Raw genomic sequence first — 22,014 nt, forward strand, 5'->3', positions numbered from 1 at the left:
CTAGACTCCAGAACCTAGAAGGGAAATTCAGTGGGAGTCCCTGGCTCAGTGTTTTTTTTTTTTTTCTTCTTTTTCTTTCTTTCTTTGTAGTCCTCAGGATTGAAAGCGCTCCACCACCTAGTCACACTCGCATACTGCATACCGGTCAGTTCTGTCCCAGGAAGAGGGGCACTTCAATTTGCTTCAGTCTCCGGTGAAGATACTCTATTCAGAACTGGAATTAAAAGCAGCTTGCAGCATTGGGGCTGGGGTCTCTAAGCTGGGGAGGGGGCAGGGCGTCGTTAGGAGGGGTGGGGCGGACAGGTGACACGTGTCCCTGCTAAGAGCCAGCCAGAGGGAGGTGGGGGCGGGAGATCAGGGACAGAAAGAGACAGAAAAAGGCAGACAGCGTGAGAGACAGAGTCTGCCGTGTGGGAGGAAAGTCGATTTCCTACTCCAAATGGCCATTTCATGTGCTGTGGGGTGGGTCTCTGTATCTTTCTGTGTCTCTCCCTCCCTCTATTTATCTCTCTTTGCCTTCTTTTCTCCGGGTCTCTCTGAGAGGCTGTTTTCGTTTCTCCTCCCCTGATCTTCATCTCTCTTTCTCTCTCTCCTACCTTTCTCAACTCTCCATTTTCTTCTCTGCCCCTCATTCCTCTCTGTTCCGGTTTGTCTCCCTGGCCACCTAACTTGCTCTGCCTTTACATCCGTCGGTCTTCTCTCCCCTTCCTCTAAGTCTCCTCACTTTCTAGTCCCTTTGCTCCTCTCCTGACCCTTCTACCCCATTTCTTTGCCGGCAGGATGGAAATGCAGGATTCAAAGATGAACGGAACCCGCTCTGCGAGTGCTGCTGCGGGGTGAGTGGGGGGCTCCAAGGAGGCAGGCTTGTGGGGAGAGGTCAAGGATACCTTTTCATGAGCCTCTGTTTTCCTGCCCTATCTAGCTACAGGCAGGAACGTGAGGGCTTCCTGCCCACCCATGGCACTGCTTCTGGGAGGAAGCCTGTCCAGTTTATGGATGTAAGTGAGCCCACAGGACCTGTTGAGGTCTCACCTCCCCTATCTAATCCCAACTCCTCTCCTCCCTAGCAGCTCCCCTGCCTAGCTATCTCCCTGGCCCAGCCATTGGCTCCTTAGTCGCTGCCATCATCAGATACTCCCTTTCCCCAAGTCCTCCCGCTCTAGCTCTCGCTGTTGCCGAGTTTCTCCCTTCCCAACTATTGCCCCTGCCTACTGACCTTCCCAAATATTCTCTTGTACTTTGTGCCCCCTAGCTGTCCTCCGTCCTCTATTGTTTCTTATCTGCAGATGCCCCCTCAGCAGCCCCCTTGCATTTCCAGCTGCTCCCTCCAGACTTTCTCCTAGTTTTCCTTTTCTAAGCTCTTTTTCCAGTTGCTTCCCATTATCTCTCTTTCTCTTTCAGCTTCTTCTTGCTTCCCATCACTCCTCCTGGATGTCTGTCTGTCCTCCCCAGTTGCCTTGACTTTCTTGCCCTTCCCTGGCTCCAGCTCTAGTCTCTTGTCCTATTTTCCCTCTCCCCGATGTGTGCTGGATTTGCCCCTTGCCAACAGTTTGAGGGGAAGACATCATTCGGAATGTCAGTGTTCAACCTCAGCAACGCCATCATGGGAAGTGGCATCCTAGGGCTGGCTTATGCCATGGCCCACACGGGAGTCATCTTCTTTCTGTGAGTCTATAGGTAGCCTTTCAGGGGGTGCTCAAGGGTGTGGAGGGCTAAATGGAAGGCCTGGGCCATGTCTTAACTGTGCCACCTATTGCAGGGCCCTGCTGCTGTGCATTGCCCTATTGTCCTCTTACTCGATCCACCTCCTGCTGACGTGTGCCAGTGTTGTAGGTGAGACTCCCATCCTAGGTCCCCATTTCCATCTCATCCTCTGCAGACGTCACACTCAAGATTCCAATCCAGAACTCAACCCAGACCTTGAGCTCCAGACCCAGATCTACTTCCTTGATGTCTGATTGCAACTCAAATCTGACTCTGGACATAACCACTGAGACCTCAGACCCTAAACTCAGCACCCCAGTTCCCACACCCAACTCCCTGTAGAACAGATTCTACATCCAACCCCAGGCCTCAGTCTTTATCTGGGCTCCTAGATCATCACCTCCCAAGTCCCTTAGTCTGGCCATCAGACCTTCTCCACCAGAACGCTCCCAGTCTGTTACATTCTACCTCTAATTCCCATCCCTCAGTCTTCGGGCCCTCTTAACCTGGAAACCAGCTCTGAAGTCCTCAGAACCCTGATACCCATTGTCCCTGGATTCTCTGCCCCCATGCTCCCAGTTCATAGTCTGTCTCCAAAACCCAACACCTCACCTTCAGCCTTTAACTCCTCCCTGGCCTCAGATACCACTTCCTGGATTCTACTTACAAATTCTACCCTAAACTGCATAGCCTTCAACTCCAGCTTCTATTAGTCACAGCTGAATTACACCTCTCCCACCTAGCCTGGCTTTCCCAAACTCATGGACTCTTCTTTCCTGCCTCCCCCTTCTTAGGCATCCGAGCCTATGAACAGCTGGGACACAGGGCATTTGGGCCTGCTGGGAAAGTAGTGGTGGCCATTATCATCTGTCTGCACAATGTTGGCGGTGAGGACTTGGGGAGGGTCAACTAGAGGGAAGAGGGTGGAGTGATGTAGGCTTTTCCCAGGGTGGGCTAGGGGAGGGAGAATCCTGATGAAATGTTCTCCATCTGTACCAGCTATGTCCAGTTACCTGTTCATCATCAAATCTGAACTCCCCCTGGTTATTGGCACCTTCCTGCACATGGACCCCGAGGGGTGAGTACACAACACCTCCCTGGCTGACCTGGCTCCCAGGTGCTCTGTTTTGAGACTGCTGCAGGTTAACTGAGACTGACTACGATTCCTTTGTATAGGAGTCAATATTGCATGTGACTATAGCTCACCGCAGGACTACGGTAGACCATGGGCTGATTTTGAGACTTCTCCAGGCTGATTCTGGCTGGCAGCTGTCTCTGTGTGCTTGGTGTGTTGCTGATGCTGACCATATGTGTGTGACTATACAGATCCAGTAGATGTGGACTCTGGCTTTGACTCAGTGACTGTTGTACTGGCTGATTCTCTCTGGCCAGACATGTGATGGATGACAGCTGGGTCCTATATGCTGCAATTGATCCCAACCATATGTGTGTGACACCTGGCTACTCTCATTTTCCCTGTTTAGCTGATTCTGGGTCCATCAGGCTATTGGGCTCTATCTAGCTCTAAACGTGTGATTGCTGACTCTAGTGGTCTGTGTGCCGTGTCAACTCTGTGCCCTCTGTCAACTCTATCTCCTTGTTTGCTTTGGTGATTATTATGTGGCAGATCCTCTCAGGCTGTGTGTGTGCGCGCTCAGGGGACTGTGACTGTGGAAGTCCATTTGATTGTGGTTGCAGCCATGTATATGTTCAGACTGTTAGAATCCAGAGTCACACTACTGGCACAGCCTCTCAGTTACTTTGTATACATACACAATGAGATTCCGGGTGTGTTTATTTGTTCACACAGTGGTACTTGTCTTTACTTGCATACACCTTTCTGCCTCTATGTGTATTTTTTAATGTGGATAGAACTCAAGGCCTTTCTGTGCATGCCAGGCAAATGCTCAGTCACTGAACCACACCCCCCTCCCCAACTCACTCTGTATACTTTGTTGTTGTTGTTGTATTGAGCCAGGGTATCTCTATATAGTCCTGGTTGTCCTGGAACTCACCATGTAGATCAGTCTAGCCTTGAACTCACAGAGATCTGCCTCCTAAATGCTGGGATTAAAGGCATGCACCACCATGTATGACTTTCTACATACCTTTTTGAGACACGGTTTTGTTCTGTAGCCCAGGCTGACCTGGAATTTGCCTTGGCTTCTCAAGGGCTGGGATTACAGGTGTGCACCACTTGCCCAGTGCCTCTGTATATTTTGACATACAGATTTGTATGTTTAGGGGCTAGCTCTTACGCCACTTAGTCCTGTGGAATTTGGTGTGCATGTGTGGCTTGTCAATGAAACTCCAGGGTAGTTTTATGTGCCTGTCTGAGAGCTTTAACTAAGAGTTTGGTTGTTACTATCTGTGTGCATCTGGTGAAATGGTTGGTTTGATTCTGAGACCATCCAGATATGACTAGATATGTCCAAGTTTTCTTTTTTTTTTCTCCGTCTTGTTGCGGTTCAAACCTAGGGCCTTTGTATATGCTGGGCAAGTACCTTTACCAGTGAAAGACATCCCCCTGCCATATCAATTATAATTAAGTCCCACTGTGTATGTTAACCCAGATTTACTCTATTCAATTGTGTCTATATGATAGGAAGAGAATATGTGAATGTCTGGAACACAGAAGACACTCAATAAAGGGTATATGTGTTGTGTTCTTGTGTATGTGCACTTGTGTGTACATGTGTGTAAAGGCCAGAATTGGTGTCAGGCGTCTCTCACCTTATTTTTTTTTTGAGATGAAGTCTTTCACTGAACCCTAAGCTTACCAATTAGGCTGTACCACTGTGCCAGTGAGCCCACAGGATTTTCCTGTCTGCACCTCCACAGTGATGGGATTACAGATGTGCACTGCTGCACTTAGGGATTTTGATGTGTGCTGGGGATCCAAACACAATCTTCATGTTTGCATAGCAAGCCCTTTACCAATGGAGTTATCCCCTCAGCCCCAAGTTTAAAAAATATTTACTTATACACAGAGAAACCCTGTCTTGAAAAACCAAAAATATCTTCACTTGGTTTTTGCATTTGTCTGAATGTATGCATGAGTGCCACATACGTACGGTGGCCCCAGAGGCCAGAAGTGAAATTTAAGAAGTGAAATTTAGGTATTTTCGAGCCATCTGATGTGGGTGCTGGGTTCTTCTTGTCTACCCAGGGACTGGTTCTTGAAGGGAAACCTCCTCGTCATCCTGGTCAGTATGTTGATCATCTTGCCTCTGGCTCTCATGAAACACCTGGGTAAGGAGGCTTCCTGGGTTGGTCATTGGGTGGTAGGGTTAGAGCATGGAAACTAAGTAGAAAAACCCCATTTTATTTTATTTTTGTTATGGTCCTGGAGACAGAACCCAGGGCTGTACACAGACTAGGCAAGTGCAATACCACTGGGTTATGTCGCCAGCCTAAAACAAGAGAGAGAGAGAGAGAGAGAGAGAGAGAGAGAGAGAGAGAGAGAGAGAGAGATATTTTCAAGGGTTATGGAATACTGAGAGGGTTGGAAGGGCTTGTTTGATTTGGGTTTTAACAGAGTAGTAGGAGTTTTCTATAAAGGGAGGCTGGTCCAGGTAGAAATGAAAGCTTATTCGAAGGATGCTTTGGTGTTTGGTGTACCATGTTCTTTGATTTCCGAGGCTCTGTTATCACTTCCTGTAGGCTACCTGGGGTATACCAGCAGCCTGTCTCTGACGTGCATGTTGTTTTTCCTTGTTTCGGTAAGTCAGAGAGGACTGGAGTAGCAGAGGCGGGCCAGGGGTAGAGTTTGAGACACCGAGGCAAAGCCTTCCCTGTGACCTTGCTTCCTTACTTGGGCTACCCAGGTCATCTATAAGAAGTTCCAGCTTGGCTGTGATGTGAGTCACAATGACACAGTAGTGGAGGGTGAACAACCTCCTGTCCAGGGTTTTAACAGCAGCTGCGAGGCCAAGCTGTTCACAGTTGACTCACAGGTATGCACGCAGGCAGGTAAGAGCTTGTGGGACACTGGGCCCTCTTGTCCTGTCCCAACATTTCATTTTTATCAGAATACTGGGCTTCAGGGCCCGTGTCCTATACCCTACTTTGGAGGGAATGGGGAGAAGGGGGAACGCCCAGTACTCTAGGGCTTCTAATTCTATGTTCATGGACCATTCCCTAGATGTCTTACACGGTCCCTATCATGGCTTTTGCCTTCGTCTGCCATCCTGAGGTGCTGCCCATCTACACAGAGCTGTGCCGGTGAGTAGAGAGGCACATGTTAACATAGGGGAGAGGACCATTGTGATGGGTCATCTAGGGAGGGCAGTAGCCATGATGTCTGTCAATCTCCATAGCAGCCCTGCTATGGTATCTTGAGGGTGGCTGGTTGTGATAAGAGAGGGATTTGGAGTGTTTATGAAACCCCGGGGACTCAGAGAAGTGACTGTTTACAGATTGGATTGAAGTAGTCCACTCTTTCCATGCTCAGAACAAATGTGAATGGATAAAGTTGGGAGGCAGAGATAAGATGAGTAGATGGAAGAGGTGATGGCCTGCAATGATGAGGATGAGGAAGCGAGGATGATAAGATGGCTGGAGAGAGACAGGTGAACAGAAGGGACGCAGGACTGGGATTTTTGGAGGATCAGACAGAAAGGAGCAGTATAGATGTGAGATTGAGGAAGAGGCAGAGATGGGCATAGGGGCGGAGATATAGATGGGCAGATCAGGGAGGCTTGGCTAGTTACACAAGGGAGGCAATGATAGAATGTCAGTGTGTGCCAGCTGAACATTGTCAGACCCAGGAGGAGGGAGACCCTGGAAAGTGGGAGCCAGTTTTGAGGGTGCTGGGACAAGTTCAGGAGTATGAACATAACAGTTCCTATATCTATCTATCTATCTATCTATCTATCTATCTATCTGTCTGTCTGTCTGTCTGTCTGTCTGTCTATCTATCTATCTATATCTATATCTATATCTATATCTATATCTATATCTATATCTATATATATTTTTTTTCAGGCCCTCCCAGCGCAGGATGCAAGCTGTGGCCAACATGTCCATTGGGGCTATGTTCATCATGTATGGACTCACAGCCACCTTTGGATACCTTACCTTCTACAGTGAGTTTGGCTGGGGCCATGGTTGGGTGTAGCGACTAAGCCTGGCCTAGGGCAGAAGCCTCTGAGCTTTTCCCCTCCAGAACCTTGGGACCCATCAGTTTCCAAAGGGAGACTGAGCACCGTGTGTGTAGAGTTTAATCATCACGTATGTGCGTCATGGTTTCTGGGCTAGTGAGCCCAGTGTTCCTGCATCTTGTGTCCCCTCTCCATGACCTAGGCACGGTGAAGGCAGAGATGCTGGAAATGTACACCCAGGAGGACGTGCTCATTCTTTGTGTGCGTCTGGCTGTCCTGCTTGCAGTAACACTTACTGTGCCTGTTGTGCTTTTCCCTGTGAGTAGGGGAAGGAGGGCCTGGGGAGTGAAGGCATATGGATGGGTGAGCAGAGGGAAGAAACATAGATGTTTGGAAAGAAGGTTGATATAGGAGCAGATGGGTAGGTGGAGGAAGCAGAAACAGACACAAAAGAAAGGGCCTTGTGAACAGAGAAGGCAAAAAATAGATGGTTAGACAAAAAGGGACATGGCGCCAGGGGTGTAGCTCAGCTTGCAGAGTGTTTCCTAACATAACATAAAGGCCTGGATGTATTAAATAGTACATGGTGGTGCATGCCTGTAATCCTAGCACTCTGGAGGATTAGGAGCTCAAGGTCATTCTTTTTTGTTTTGTTTTGTTTTGTTTTTCGAGACAGGGTTTCTCTGTGTAGCTTTGGAGTCTATCCTTGCACTCGCTCTGGAGACCAGGCTGGCCTCGAGCTCACAGAGATCCACCTGCCTCTGCTTCCTGAGTGCTGGGATTAAAGGCGTGTGCCACCAACGCCCAGCGCTCAAAGTCATTCTTAACTACATATTGAGTTTGATGCCAGCCTGGGCTACATGAGATCCTATCTCAAAAACCGAAAACGAAGGAGGGACATGGTGGTAGAGATAGATAGTGAGAGAGGCAGGGCTTTCAGATAGGGTGAAAGGATAGGAAATGGTCAGATGGGGAGGTGGAGATGGACAAAGGAGGAGACAGGATTTCAGTACTGGTGGAAGCAATGATAGACATTTATGGAAGAAGGAGACATGGCTTGTTGGGGTCTTTATCCCAACAACAAGGATACCTGGTCAGACAGGCTGAAAGCATAGATAGTGGGATAGGAAATCAAGGATCTTGGACAGCGTAGAGACAGAGATGGGATCACATGCAGAGAGACAGCATGTGAGTCCTGACCCCTGCCCTGCCCTTCATTGGCTGCAGATCCGCCGAGCCCTACAGCAGCTGCTCTTTCCAAGCAAGGCCTTCAGTTGGCCACGACATGTGGCTATAGCCCTGATTCTGCTAATTTTGGTCAATGTCCTTGTCATTTGTGTGCCAACCATCCGAGATATCTTTGGGTTTATTGGTCAGTATCATTAACCCGGGTTCCTTGCCCTATTTAATATGGGTCTTATTTTCATAACTTAGGTTGATTGCTGTCCCTTTCTGTCCTTCAGGGTCCACCTCAGCCCCTAGCCTCATCTTCATCCTTCCCAGTGTCTTCTACCTACGCATTGTTCCTTCTGAGGTGGAACCCTTGCTTTCCTGGCCCAAGATTCAGGTGAGTATCTCAGGAAGGAGAGCTGGGGAAATAGGCAGCATTCTGAAGAGGGACCGCTTGCTCCAAGATGGCTAGAAATAAAAGGAGCATTATCAAGATGGGGTTGGGAGGGGATGGAGCATCCAAGAAGAGGGACAGATTGTGAGGAAGAATGAAGACGATTGTCTTAGGAAGGGCTAAAGTAGATAGAACACAAGCAACATTTGGGAAGAGAGAGAATGCTCTGGAAGGGATTGGTAGGCTGAGCTTGTAGTTCAGTTGCAGTAGGCTTTCCTAGCATTTGTGAATCTCTAGGGCCTGTCTCCAGCACTGCAAAGTGGGGAAGGGCCTAGTATAGAGAGAGGATTCTTCAGATAGATGGAGGGAGCACCACTGGGGAGACAGGCAGGGGCACTCTGAAAAAGTGATTGAGGGAATACCAGAAGGTTCTGAAAAGATGGAAGAGATGCTTGCTCTGAGGGACAGGGAGAATACAGGTGGCCAGGAATGGATGGGAATTTGCCTGGAAGAGGTTCACGAGCATTCTCTGGAATGCTTTGGTGGGTGATCCTGGCCAACTCCACCTTTTCTTCCTCTTGCCCATAGGCTCTGTGTTTTGGCATCCTTGGAGTCCTCTTCATGGCCATCAGTCTGGGCTTTATGTTTGCCAACTGGGCCACAGGCCAGAGCCGTATGTCTGGACACTGACGTGGCCTGTCCTGCCTCACAGGCATGTATACAGGCATGTATACAAGGGAGTCCAAGTCACTTTCCTGAGTTCCTCCTGCATAGGATGTGGAGGTCGCTAGTCTCTAGTAATATTGCTGTTAGAGACGGGGACAGTAGAGGTTGTAGAGTAGTCCGCTTTCCTTCTCCCTAGAGTTGCCTTACTCCTACTGCCAACCCCATGGGAGGAGGAGGGGAGGCCAGGTCCTTAGAAGGGTTCTTGCCCAACATAGTCCTCACTTCCTGGATGAAGCTGTTTGTCAGGGTTATCCTGGGGCTAAAAGGGAAGAATAAAGATGCTGAATGACAACCCTGGTCTGAGCTTTCTGATATTTCTCAAAGACTTATTGGAAGAAACCTGCCCAAGTGAAGGCAGGGGTAAACTGAGGCTGAATAGAACTGTTCTCTTTCTCATCTGATCACTCTTTATTCCATCCCTCCATGACTCCCGCTCAAACTAATCACTGGTCCATCTACTTAATAGTGGTTGTGAGGTTGGGAGTATAGCACTGAATGTTCTAAGTGTCAGACACAGCCATGAAGCAAAAAGATCGCAGTGATTCAATACAAGAGGGAAAATGGCCTAAATTTGGTCTGTTTCTGACTCCCAGGTAGCCCTTGAACTAAAACCATTTTGCAAATTTTTAAAGTATTGAAAAAAATCAAAAGAAGAATAATATTTTCTGGTCTGGCAAGATTGCTCAGCAGGTAAATGCACCTGCCACCAAGCCTGACAAAAGTCAGTTTGATTTGGAAGGAGTGTACCGACTTCCATAAGTTGTCCTCTGACCTCCTCATGAGTGCCATGGCACATGCACCTGTATGCACGCACGTGCGCACATCTCAAATAGATAAATAAATGTTAAAAATTGAATACTGTTTTTGTGACACTTGGAAATTGCAAGAACATCACGTTTCAGTGCCTGTATGCTTTCGCTGTAACATGGTTAGTGCGTGTGTTTGTGGACTGCTCGTGGTTGTTCGTGCAGAAATAAGGAGTTGCTTGGGAGACCATATGGCCTTCAATGCCTACGTTATTTATTCACCTGCCTTTTCCAGAAAAAAAAAAACATTAGCTGAATGCTGACTCAGTGGAAAGGAAAGGAAGAAAAACATTTGTTTTTGAGACAGGGTCTCATTGTGTAGTATTTGCTGACCTGGAACTTACTGTGTAGACCAGGATGGCCTGGAACTCACAGAGATCCACTTGCCTCTGTCTCTGCCTCCCAAGTGTTGGGGAAAAGCATACTGCACCTTGAAAAGATTTTAAAAAAGATTTATTTATCTTTATTTTTGTGTACAAGTGCCTACATATATCTATGTGCATCATATTCATGCTTGGTGGCTGTATAGCTGGAAGAGGCCATTGGATCCCTTGGAATGGAGTTACAGATTGTGTGTGAGCTGCCATGTGGATGCTGGGAACCAAACCCAGGTCCTTTGCAAGAACAGCAAGTGCTTTTACCTGCTGCCATCTCTTGAGCCCCATAAAGGATCATTTTGAACACTGAAGCAAATGAATATATATGTAATGTTTGGAGTTGCTGTATGAGGAGCCAGTCTGGGAGGCCTCACTGAAGAAGGGTAGAAACAGTAAGTCTCATGATTGTTTTGGCAAAGAATCTCCCAAGCAGAAGGAACAGCAAGTGCAGAGTCACTGAGGCTTGCTTGGAGACGACAGGTATAAGCAAGAGTAAGGAGTAAGGAGGAGCTGGCATGAATATACATGCTGATTTCACCACAGCTTTGTCAATCATCCATCCATCCATCCATCCATCCATCCATCCATCCATCCATCCATCCATCCATCCAGTTGAGACAGGGTCTCATGCATATCTATCTATCTATCTATCTATCTATCTATCTATCTATCTATCTATCTATCTATCTATCTAGTTGAGACAGGGTCTCACGCAGCCTCAGTTGGTCTCAAACTTGCCATGTAGCCAATGATGATCTTGAGTTCCTGGTACTCATTCCTTAGCCACTCAAGTGCTGGGTCTAAAGGTTTGCACCACCATGCACAGTGACTTGCTCCTGAGTCTGGTGGGGTCGGGGGTAGCTTCTGTATATCAGGCACACTAATGAACCTCACTTCCACCCCTTTGGCATTTGTTTTGTATAATTTCTGTTGTGAACAGAATCTAGGTGGCATTTTCTTTGTTTATGCCATTGAGTTTTAAAGTTTGCCAATGGGAAAGCAAGGTTCAAAAAAAGTAAGAACAGATTTTTAAAAAATGAAGCTTGCTAATACAAACTACATATTAGCAAAATTAACAGCCAAGCCAGACCTGGAGGCATAGGCTTGTAATTCCAACTATGTGGAAGGCTGAGGTGGGTAGATCACAAGCCCAAGGCCTACCTGGGCCACAGAGAAAGTTTAAAGCCAATGAGGCAACTTAATGAGAATCTGTTCCAGAAATAGAAAGCTTCATCTTTTTAGAAATAGAAAGGTCTGGAGCTATAGCGCACTGGGAGAGTGTTCATCTAGCTAGGACTGGTGAGGCTTTGATTCAGTTCCTAGTATCATGCACACACAATAAAGCATAGTCAAGAATTTCCTTATTCGGTGCTGGACATCAGACCCAAGCCTTGTGCATAGTAGGCAATCACACTGCCAACTGAGCTACGCCCCTAGTTTACAGTCCAGGAGTTTTTGAAAATAAGAATAATATTCATATTTTATATTTAATATTTTATTAATTAAATTTGCTCTTTTACTTCACATCCTGATCACATGGGAACCTATTCCCCATACTGGGTTGCCCAAGTGGAGGAGCTTACCTCAACTTATGCCATGCTTTGTTGATACCCATGGGAGGCCTGCTCCTTTCTGAATATGGCATATTTGTCCTAACAAATACTGAAATATAGTTGAAAATCATAGTCAAGGGGCTCCAGTGGTTTGTTAAGTAAAATAAGGGTCCCTCAAAGATACCCATATCCTAATTCACAGAACCCTGGAACACGTTGAAGAGAAATTGAAGTTGCATGTGGAATTAAGGTAGCAAAACCTTAAAATAGAGATCATGTTACTTATCCTGATGATTCCAATGTCACCATTGTGGTCTTTATAAGTGGGATGTAGACAACAGTCTGAGAAAGACGACAGAAACAAAGCCAAAGAAATGTTATGTTGTTGGCTTTGAAGATGCAAGATGAAAGCCATGAGCCAAAGAAGGTGGGCACGAAATGCTTTCTTTGGAGTGCAGCCCTGCACCTTGCTTTTAGTCTAGTGAGATTTGTGCTGGATTTCTGAACTACAGAAGTGTGGGATAATATATTTTTGATTCTTTAGCCCATTGAATATGTGATAATTTATTATAGCTGCAATAGAAACAGAATACACATATAAACAGATCAGTTAGTGAAATAAAATAGAAAGTTAAGAAACACACTAATCTACATATGAAACTTCAGCTTGCATTCCCAAATAGTGGGCAGAGGATGGATTTCATAATAAATGATTGTCTGACAAGTGCCTGTTCACCTGCAAAATGAAATTCTTACCTGACACTATAAAAATAATAAATTTAAGAAAAATTAGAGGTTCAATTGCCAAAGGTACATTAAAAAGTAGATGGAGGCTCAGTATGGATGTGCATGTCTGTAATCTCAATCTTGGGGAGGCAGAGGCAGGACAATTGTGAGTCTATGTTTCTAGCCTGGACTACTTAGTAAGAACAAGTTTCATAAAACAAAACATAGCCAGAAATTTAGCAAAATGTAATAATTTAGTGTAAGTACTTCTTGACATAACATAAATGCTACAAACAATAAGTCAGATATATTTTAAGATCTGAAATTTTTTTGGTTTTTTTCGAGACAGGGTTTCTCTGTGTAGCTTTGGAGCCTATTCTGGCACTCGCTCTGGAGACCAGGCTGGCCTCAAACTTACAGAGATCCGCCTGTCTCTGCCTCCTGAGTGCTGGGATTAAAGGCGTGTGCAACCAACGCTCGGCAAGATCTGAAAATTAAAGTGCCATTTAAGCCAAAAAACATGATAAACTACTGCTTAAAAGGCAGATTTGGTGGGAAGGGAAGAAATATGTAACAGATGAATAGTATCTGTTCTGAGGATATAGTTGTGTTGGTAAGGGTGTTTTCCCAACATGAGTAGGTCTGGGTTTGATCCTCAAAACCCCATAAAAACAGTGAGACACGGAGGCTGGAGGATCAGGTATTTCTCAGCTACATAGTGAGTTTGAGGCCAGCCTGAGCTACATGAAACTTTTTCAAAAAGAAAATAACTTTCTAGTATATAACAACAAAATTATTATGTATGAGTAAGTAGGTATCATATTGGCATGACATACCTAGCCAATTGAATATTAAAAATAGTCAGGGCCTGGAGAGACAGATGGCTCAGTGGTTAAGATTACTGGCAGCTCTTGCTGAGGGTCTGGGTTCAAGTCCCATGACCCACACAGAACAGCCCAAACTGTAACTCCAGGTCCAGGGGATCTTATGCCTTCTTCTGACCTCTCTGTGCATAGACATAAATGCAGGCAAAACACTTATGCACATGAAAAAATTTCGGTAGTATCTCAGCATAGCACAAAAGGACTAAGAAACAAAAAATGAAAGGGAAAGGAACCCAAAGGGAATGGACAATAGATCTCAGAAATTTCAACATTCATCTACTGGGATTTTCAGACATGAAGTATAAAAACAAGAATGGAGAGAAGGCACTACTTGAAGAAATAATGATCTAGAAGTTTTTGAATTTGGCATGAATCTTTGGGGGCTGGAGAGTTGGCTGAATGGTTAAGAGGACTTGTTGGATTTTTATTGTTTTTAATTTATTCTTATAAATTTTATTTAAATTAGAAACAATCTTATTTTACATATCAATTCCAGTTTCCTCTCCCTCCCATCTTCCCATAACCCTCACCAACCCCCCATCCCATCCCCCATCTACTCCCCAGGGAGGGTGAGGCCTTCCATGAGGGAATCATCAAAATCTGTCAAGTCATTTGGGGCAGGGCCTAGGCCCTCCCTTGTGTGTCTAGGCTGAGAGAGTATCCCTCCATGGGAAATGGAGAGCGTTTGTTGTTGCACACTGTGTTTGATTTCCAGTGCCCACGTAATGGCTCACAATCATTTGTAACTCTAGTTCCAGGGCATCAGATCTTATCTTCTGATCTTATCAGGCATCAGACACGCATGTGGTTCACATACATATATGCAAGCAAAACACTCATACACATAAAATAGAAAAATGATGAAAAAGAGACATGAATCTTCAAACTGAAAAAGAAACCCACCAAATTTGATCATGATTCTTTCTGTGAATCTTGATTCTCTCTGTGGGTCTCTCTGTCCCTGTTCCTGCCTGTCTGTCTGTCTGAGAGAGGGGGGAAGAAGAAGAAGAAGAAGAAGAAGAAGAAGAAGAAGAAGAAGAAGAAGAAGAAGAGGAGGAGGAGGAGGAGGAGGAGGAGGAGGAGGAGGAGGAGGGAGGAGGAGGAGGAGGAGGAGGAGGAGGAGGAGGAGGACGAGGAGGAGGATTGTTGGGTGTAGAGGCTTGCACCAGTAGTCCCAGCTACTTTGAAGGCTGGCGCAGGAGGATTGCTTTAGCCCAGGAGTTTGAGGCCAGCCTTGAAAATATATCAAGACTCTTGGTGGTTAGAGCGTATGGTGGCAGAAAGTTCTGACAGTTTCATGTACAAACTCTGGAGCTACATTACAGGAGTTCAGAACTGGACTTTTCAACTTAACTGTATGACCTCATAAAAGTCACACCTTTTCATGTCTGAATCTACTCAAGTAAATTGGGAATACAGCAGTTAACTCATACAGCACTAGGGAGGCTGAGGCAGGAGGACCACAAATTCTAGGCTAGCTTGAGCTAGCTTCCTTGTGAGTTTGAGACTAGCCTGGGCTACCAGATGAGATAATCTCAGAAAAAGAAGTGAAGGCATTTGTGGTTCCACATAGAGATGGGGACCAGCAATCGTTGTTGGCTTCCTACCTATCCCTATAGATGGTACAGAAGATAGGTGGAGGTATTTTGATTTTCAAATAGCTACAAGAAACAAATCTTCTGTATGCGGCAGCACTAGGGATTGAACCTAGGACCTTGTATGTGCAAGCCAAGCACTTTGGCCTACATTGCCAGTCCTGTGGCAACACAATTCTTGATGGTATAACCCACATTGGGGGATGAGATGGTCTGCATGGTATCCAAAAGATGGTATCCAACTTTTTTACATTGCAACATAATATTATCGTCTGTTTTGGGCTGTATTTATATGTATCTTGGGGGGAGTTGAGGGGAGTATCTGAGAATCAACTGAGGTATTTTGTTTCTTTTAAAGATTTACTTATTATATACAGTGTTCTACCTGCCTGTATGTCTGCACTCCTGAAGAGGGCACCAGATCTCATTATAGATGGTTGTAAGTCGCCATGTGGTTGCTGGGAATTGAACTCAGGACCTCTGGAAGAGCAGCCAGTGCTCTTAACGTTTGAGCCATCTCTTCAGCCCCCTGAAGTATTTTCTGGATGACATTCTTTTCTTTCCTAGTGTTTCTGGAAAGCTCATTATCTATCTTGTAAATATCAGTGGCAAGAAACTTGGCAGGGCTAGCTCAGTGCCAAGTCAATGTGAGTTGCGGCTTTAAGGCCTAAGTAGAGCGGGACAATCTCATGGAAATCAAGGCTGACTCACACTTGAGCAATCCCTGTGAACCCATCTCTCCACCCTCTCGTGTACAATAAAACAAAATCTCACTCATGCCTGGATCCTTATACACTGCAAGCCTCCAGGGTGAGTCACAACAGACAAAATGAAGGGAGAGGATTGGCTGAGCTCAGCCTCAGAAACTCACTACCCTAAAAACTACCTGTTGCTGTTTTTCTTTAATTTCGGCAGTGGGCGACGAAACACGAACCACAAGACTCTACAATCCCACGTGGAGTTTATTGGAGGGATGGTGTTGGCTAACTGGGGAACAGAGATGGAATGGGGGAAGGGGTGGGTGATGAAGGAGAAGGGGGACGAAGGAGGAAGAAGAAAGGGCGAAAAGACAAGCGGTGCTCACCTAAAAAGGAAAGCTTGCACATGCGTACAGAGTCCTTACGCAGCCATGCAACATGTGATGTAGTCACAGATACAGGGCCCTTTGAGCCGTCTAAGTATCTGCCTGAATACCAGTGTGCGTACCCTACCCGTTGTCAGGGGGTAGGGTCAGCATAATGCCAGAATAGCAACAGTACCAACCTCCAACCTTTACCTATCTTCTCAGAAACAGTGAGCTGTATAGAAGAACTGGGTATGCAGATATTGGGTATGAAAAATTTGCTAAAGCAAAGAAATCAATAGAGTAGGTTGGATGTTAAAAATGAATGCAGTTGAAAAGCAGCTACTGAGTTGGGTATGGTAGCATGTACTTTTTTTATCATTTTTTAAAAATTTGAATTAGAAACAAGATTGATTTACATGACAATCCCAGTTCCCTTCTCCCTCCCGTCCTCCCCTACCATCCCCCCAACTAAAACCCTACCTATCTCATACCCTTTCTTCTATTCTTCACCTGACTCAACCTTTCTGCTCCCTCATGACCTCTGCATCCTTCCTCTTCTTCCCTTCTCATTCTCATAGCTCCCTCCCCCCTCTTCCCATACTCTCAATTTAGCATGTACTTGTAATTCCAGGATTTGGGAGACTGAGGGAGGATTGAGTTTGAGGGGAGCCTGGGTTACATAGTGAGGTCTTCCTCCTACTACTATCGCCACTATAATACACATACAAAACAATTCCTGAGCTGAAAGTCAGCCTAAAGAATTCTTTTAATAGTCATCAAGAGCCGGGGAGGTGGTGGTACCTTTAATCACGGCACTGGGGAGGCAGAGGCAGGTGGATCTCTGTGAGTTGGAGGCCAGCCTGGTCTACAGAGTGAGTTCCAGGACAGATAGGGCTACACAGAGAAACCCTGTCTTAAAAAAATACTCATCAGGAGTAAATGGAGATGGAATCAACGAAGGATAATTTAATGAATAGAGAGAAACAGGAAGTTTAAATTCAACAAATAATACCTTCATTAGAGGAGAGTAAATAATTAAATGAATAGATTAATGAATGAAAATTTCTCAGAAAAATTCAGACCTTAAGAGATTATAGCACACTGAACAGAATACACTTCTAGACCCAATGACATTTAAAGGCATAAAAAATGAAGGAAAGTAATACAGTGGCAGACCTTCTGATCAGCATGTGAGAAGCCTGGCTTCCACCCATAGGATCAAAAAGCAAAGCAAGGCAAAGCAAACAATTTCTGGGGGAAACAATATGCTATTTATAAAGAAAGAGCAAAAGAATTAACACTGGATTTCTCAGACATCATACTTGTGGGGCTCAGAATATGATGCTTAACTGGACTACAAGACCCTGGCTTTCATCCACAGAACCACAAAAAGGAAGAGCTAAAATAAAAGTTCTCTTTAAGCCAGGTACCAGGGGTACATGACTGTAACCTTATCTATCACTGGGGAGGGGAGGCTGAGGCAGGAAGATTATGGGTTTAAGTCAGATTGGGCTATCAAGCAAGATCCTGCCTATAAAACAAGCACAACTTTGTTAGCAAGGATACAGTGGTGTAACAGCTTAACATTGTGAAAAGAAAATAACTTTTAAAATAGGATGGAATGAAGACAGTTAAGTCTCAAGTATGCTAGGCCTCAGAGGGTTTGTGACAGAGAAGTGTTTAAGCAGAAACATTAGCTCTTCAATTGTAAAGAGTGAAATTATGTCACTTGTAGTAAAGCAGATAGAACTAGATATTATCACGTTTAATGAAATTAGCCAGACCCAGACAGGTCTCATATGTTTGTTCCATACACGGAATTTAGATTATCTCACTTTGTAACCCTGATTGGCTTAGAACTCACTAAATAGACCAGACTGATTTCAGACTCAGAGATCTCCTTGCCCCTGACTCCCAAGTGCTGGGATTAAAGGAGTGTGCCACTATGACTGGCTGAGATCTAGATTTTTTTTTTCATGAATTTTTTTCATTTTCTATTTTGTCTTTTGTTTTTGAGATTGTAATATAATTATATCATTTCTCCCTTTCATTCCCTCCCCTCAAACTCTCCTATATACCCCTCCTTGCTCTCTTTCAAGTGCATGTCCTCTTTTTCCATTGGAATCTAGTTTATTTTTTGTAATGCAAACTGGATGGGGTAGAACAGCCCAGTACTTGGGAAGTAGAGGCAGGAGGATCAGGAGTTCTAACCCATCTTTAGCTATATAGTGTTGGAGGCCCTCCAGGGCAACAGGAGACTCTTTTTTAAAATGTAAGTATGTACACACATAAAAGATAGGAAAATAAAAAAAGGAATATGTGGATGTCAGAAGGGGTCTAAAGAGAGGGAGGAATAAGAGAGGATATTGGGAGGGAAAACATAAATTATCCACCGAATCTAATTTAATCTATCTATCCATCCATCCATCCATCCATCCATCCATCCATTATCTATCCATCTATGTATCTATCTGACATGAAAACAGACACAGTTCAATTTGGTGGGGGGAGGAGAAGACCGGGAGGGTTAGAAAGGAGGATAAAGGATAAAGAAGTCATTTTAAAAGGTTGGAAATGGAGACAAGAGATAAAGAAATAAATCAATAATTTTCCATACTTACAAAAATCAATACAGACTTAGTGGTGGTGACACATCTTTTTGTTGTTGCTTTTTTTTTTTCTGAGACAGAGATTCTCTGTGTAACAGCTTTGGCTGTCTTGGAGCTCACTCTGTAGACCAGGCTGTCCTTCAACTCAGAGATCCATCTGCCTCTACCTCCAGAGTGCTGGGATTAAAGGCATGCGCTACCAGAGCCTGGCTGGTGGCACATACATCATTTAATCCCAGCATTTATGCGGCAGGAGGATCTTAGAGTTCCAGGCCAGCTTGGTCTACAGGGTGAGTTCTAGGTCAGCCAGAGCTACACCAAGAACCCTGTCTCAAACAAACAAAAACAAGCTCACTACAAATTGTTCATAAAAGGCCTTCTGAGTGGGAGGGCAGATTAGAGCCTGCCCCCAAGTGATGCAGTAAAAGAGAATAAGGATAAGAAAGAAGAGACTTCATCCTGAGAAGAGAGAGGAAGAGAAATTCACAGAGGGTGTGATGGGACAGATGGGTAGGGTGGAGAAGCTGAAGCAGCAAACAGAAGCTGCTCTCAGCCCTCGCCAAGCCCCGCCCTGGTGGGATGGAAAAATCAAGTCTCATCCCACAGGCAAGCCCTAGTCAGAAGACACTAGCTGCGCTAACCCATAGGACAAGCCAACAGCTCTTGCAAGACTCAAGTCCAGTGCTGAGTTTTGATGAGATTCTGTTGAACAGATCAGCAATGGAGAGGAATCCCATTCTCTCACTCCCTAGGACGTGGAGACCCTTCAGGGCACCATCTTGGTGGGGAACCTAATATGTAAAACCAATCTGTCAAGTTTCCACAGACTTATGATGAAAGACTCATGAGAGACAGTTGTGGAGAGCAGGAGCTGCCCAAGCTAATGCCTGGAGGCTTAGCTCAGGGAGCGAAGAGTACACTGGGAGGAGCCCTGCCCTCAGTGACTCAGAACCAATCTCATCCATTGAGAATAATTTTGGAGTTTGGCAGCTTTCAGCATGAAGTCAATGATTGGGCAGGTGCTAGAGCCACAGATCTGCAGTGAGACTCACTCCTGTAAAGACTGTGGACGGGTCCACAGCTCCAGCAGGCTCATTAATACCCAGTCCTGTTTGCAAGTATGGGGACAGGTTTGCTTGTAGAAATCTTTGTACTGTGCTTGTTTCCCCAGCTACTGACATACTTGGGGACTCCCTGAACCACCCCAACCCACGGACTGCAAAGCTGAGTGTGCCCAGCAGAGGTCTCTGGTATTTAAGAAGAGAATATACTAAAGTGAGGGAAGTTCTGGCTCAGCAACAGAATAAATCATAGGAAAGACAAGAGTCTACACATTCAACTGGCCCTCTCACCTGCATGTCCCTGACTGACTCCAGTTTTTGAAGACACAATAATAAGCGGCTATAATACTTCATTTTTTCTTTTGCTTGCCCTTGGTGTCTCCCTTTTCCTTTTACTACACTTTTAGTAGTGTTTTGACTTTATTAAAAAATATTTTACTGGGTGGAAGATTGAGAGATGACTCAGTTAATAAAGTACTTGATTGCAGGCTCAGAGACCTGAGTACAGAGATCCAGCAACCACATCAAAGCTGGGCATAGGAGATGGTGTCTTGGAACCTTGGAACTGATGGTAGGGCAGGACACAGGTATTGGCTTCTGGCCAGCCAGTCTGGCTGAAACAGTGAGCAGGAAACACCTTGTCTCAAAGAATAAAAGGAAGAAGGATAGAGTACTCACATGGGGACGCTGGAGAAGAGATCTCATTCTTCAGGTTGAGGCTCAATAGAACCATGGGTCCTGCACAGAACTTTCTTTCATTTGGTTTGTTTTACTTTGAGGTGGGTTCTCACAATGCATCCCATACTGACTTGGGACTTGCTATGTAGCACAGACAGTTATCAAACTCGGGGATATCTCTCAAGTGCTGACATTAAAGGCATGTGCCACCCCCACAGCCAGAACTTTCTGTTTTAGTGAATCAGAATGAGCAGCTTATAGAAGAGACTACAGCCAGGCGGTGGTGGTGCCCTCCTTTAATCCCAGCACTCGGGAGGCACAGGCAGGTGGATCTCTGTGAGTTTGATACCAGCCTGGTCTACAAGAGCTAATTCTAGGATAGCCTCCAAAGCCACAGAGAAACCCTGTCTCGAAAAACCAAAAAAAAAAAAGACTAGAATATAACTGAATGTATTAGAAAATTAACCTAGTTTTGTGAAGCATTTGTTTGTTTGAACATCCCAACATAGATGAAGCAGAAGAAAAGACCTAAAAAATAACTTTATAATAATGATTGAGGCCCTTAAAGAGGAAATGAAAAATTCTCTTAAAGCAGTGGAGGAAAAGACAAACAAAAAATTGGAAGATATCAACAAATCTCTTAAAGAAAACCAAGAAAGTGCTCGCTTCGACAGCACATATACTAAAATTGGAATGATACAGAGAAGATTAGCATGGCCCCTGTGCAAGGATGACACGCAAATTCGTGAAGCATTCCATATTTTTTTTTTAAAAAAGAAAACCAAGAAAAAGCAATCAAACAAGTGAAAGAAATGAGTCAAGACTTGAAATCTGAAATAGAGGCAATAAAGAAAACACAAACTGAGGGAATTCTGGAAATGGAAAATCTGGGTAAACGATCAGAAACCACAAATGCAAGCATAAATAACAGAATACAAGAGATGGAAGAGAGAATTTCAGGTATTGAAGATATGATGGAGGAAATAGGTTCATTGGTCAAAGAAAATGTTAAATCCAACAAATCCTTAACATAAAACATGCACGAAATCTGGACATCATGAAAAGACCAAACCTAAGAATAATAGGGATAGAAGAAGAAGTCCAACTCAAAGGCACAGAAAATATATTCAACAAAATCATAGAAGAAAACTTACCCAACCTAAAGAAGGACATGCCTCTGAAAGTACAAGAAGCTTAGAGAACACCAAATAGAATGAACCAAAAAAGTCCCCATCACCACATAATAATTAAAACAATAAACATGCAGAATAAAGAAAGAATATTAAAAGCTGCAAAGGAAAAAGACCAGGTAACATGTAAAGGTAGACCTATCAGAATTACACCTGATTTCTCAATGGAAACTCTGTAAGCCAGAAGGTACTGGACAAATGTTATGCAGACACTAAAGGACCATGGATAACAGCCCAGCAATGCTTTCAATCACCATAGATGGAGAAAAGAGGATATTCCATGATAAAACTAGATTTAAACCATACCTATCCACAAACCCAGCCCTACAGAAAGTACTGGAAGGAAAACTCCAACCCAAGGAACTAGCAATCA

The 22,014-nt window shown here is 44.8% G+C and overlaps 1 protein-coding gene and 1 non-coding gene across 2 annotated transcripts; both read left to right on the forward strand.

Moving 5' to 3' along the window:
- The first annotated feature begins 636 nt into the window (after positions 1 to 636).
- On the forward strand, positions 637 to 9,380 carry Slc38a5 (solute carrier family 38 member 5). Its single transcript, XM_035450246.1, has 15 exons — positions 637 to 836; positions 923 to 998; positions 1,550 to 1,665; positions 1,760 to 1,833; positions 2,499 to 2,591; positions 2,704 to 2,782; positions 4,874 to 4,956; positions 5,368 to 5,426; positions 5,532 to 5,660; positions 5,849 to 5,928; positions 6,691 to 6,791; positions 7,009 to 7,124; positions 8,034 to 8,178; positions 8,270 to 8,373; positions 8,959 to 9,380. The coding sequence occupies exons 1-15, from the start codon at positions 781 to 783 to the stop codon at positions 9,058 to 9,060; spliced, it is 1,413 nt and encodes a 470-aa protein (XP_035306137.1). The 5' UTR covers positions 637 to 780; the 3' UTR covers positions 9,061 to 9,380.
- Positions 9,381 to 21,109: 11,729 nt separating this feature from the next.
- LOC113837772 lies at positions 21,110 to 21,216 on the forward strand. Its single transcript, XR_003488485.1, has one exon. It is a non-coding gene; the product is annotated as a U6 spliceosomal RNA (small nuclear RNA).
- The last annotated feature ends 798 nt before the right edge of the window (positions 21,217 to 22,014 follow it).

This window comes from Cricetulus griseus, chromosome X, assembly GCF_003668045.3.
Source record: "Cricetulus griseus strain 17A/GY chromosome X, alternate assembly CriGri-PICRH-1.0, whole genome shotgun sequence".
NCBI lineage: Eukaryota > Metazoa > Chordata > Mammalia > Rodentia > Cricetidae > Cricetulus > Cricetulus griseus.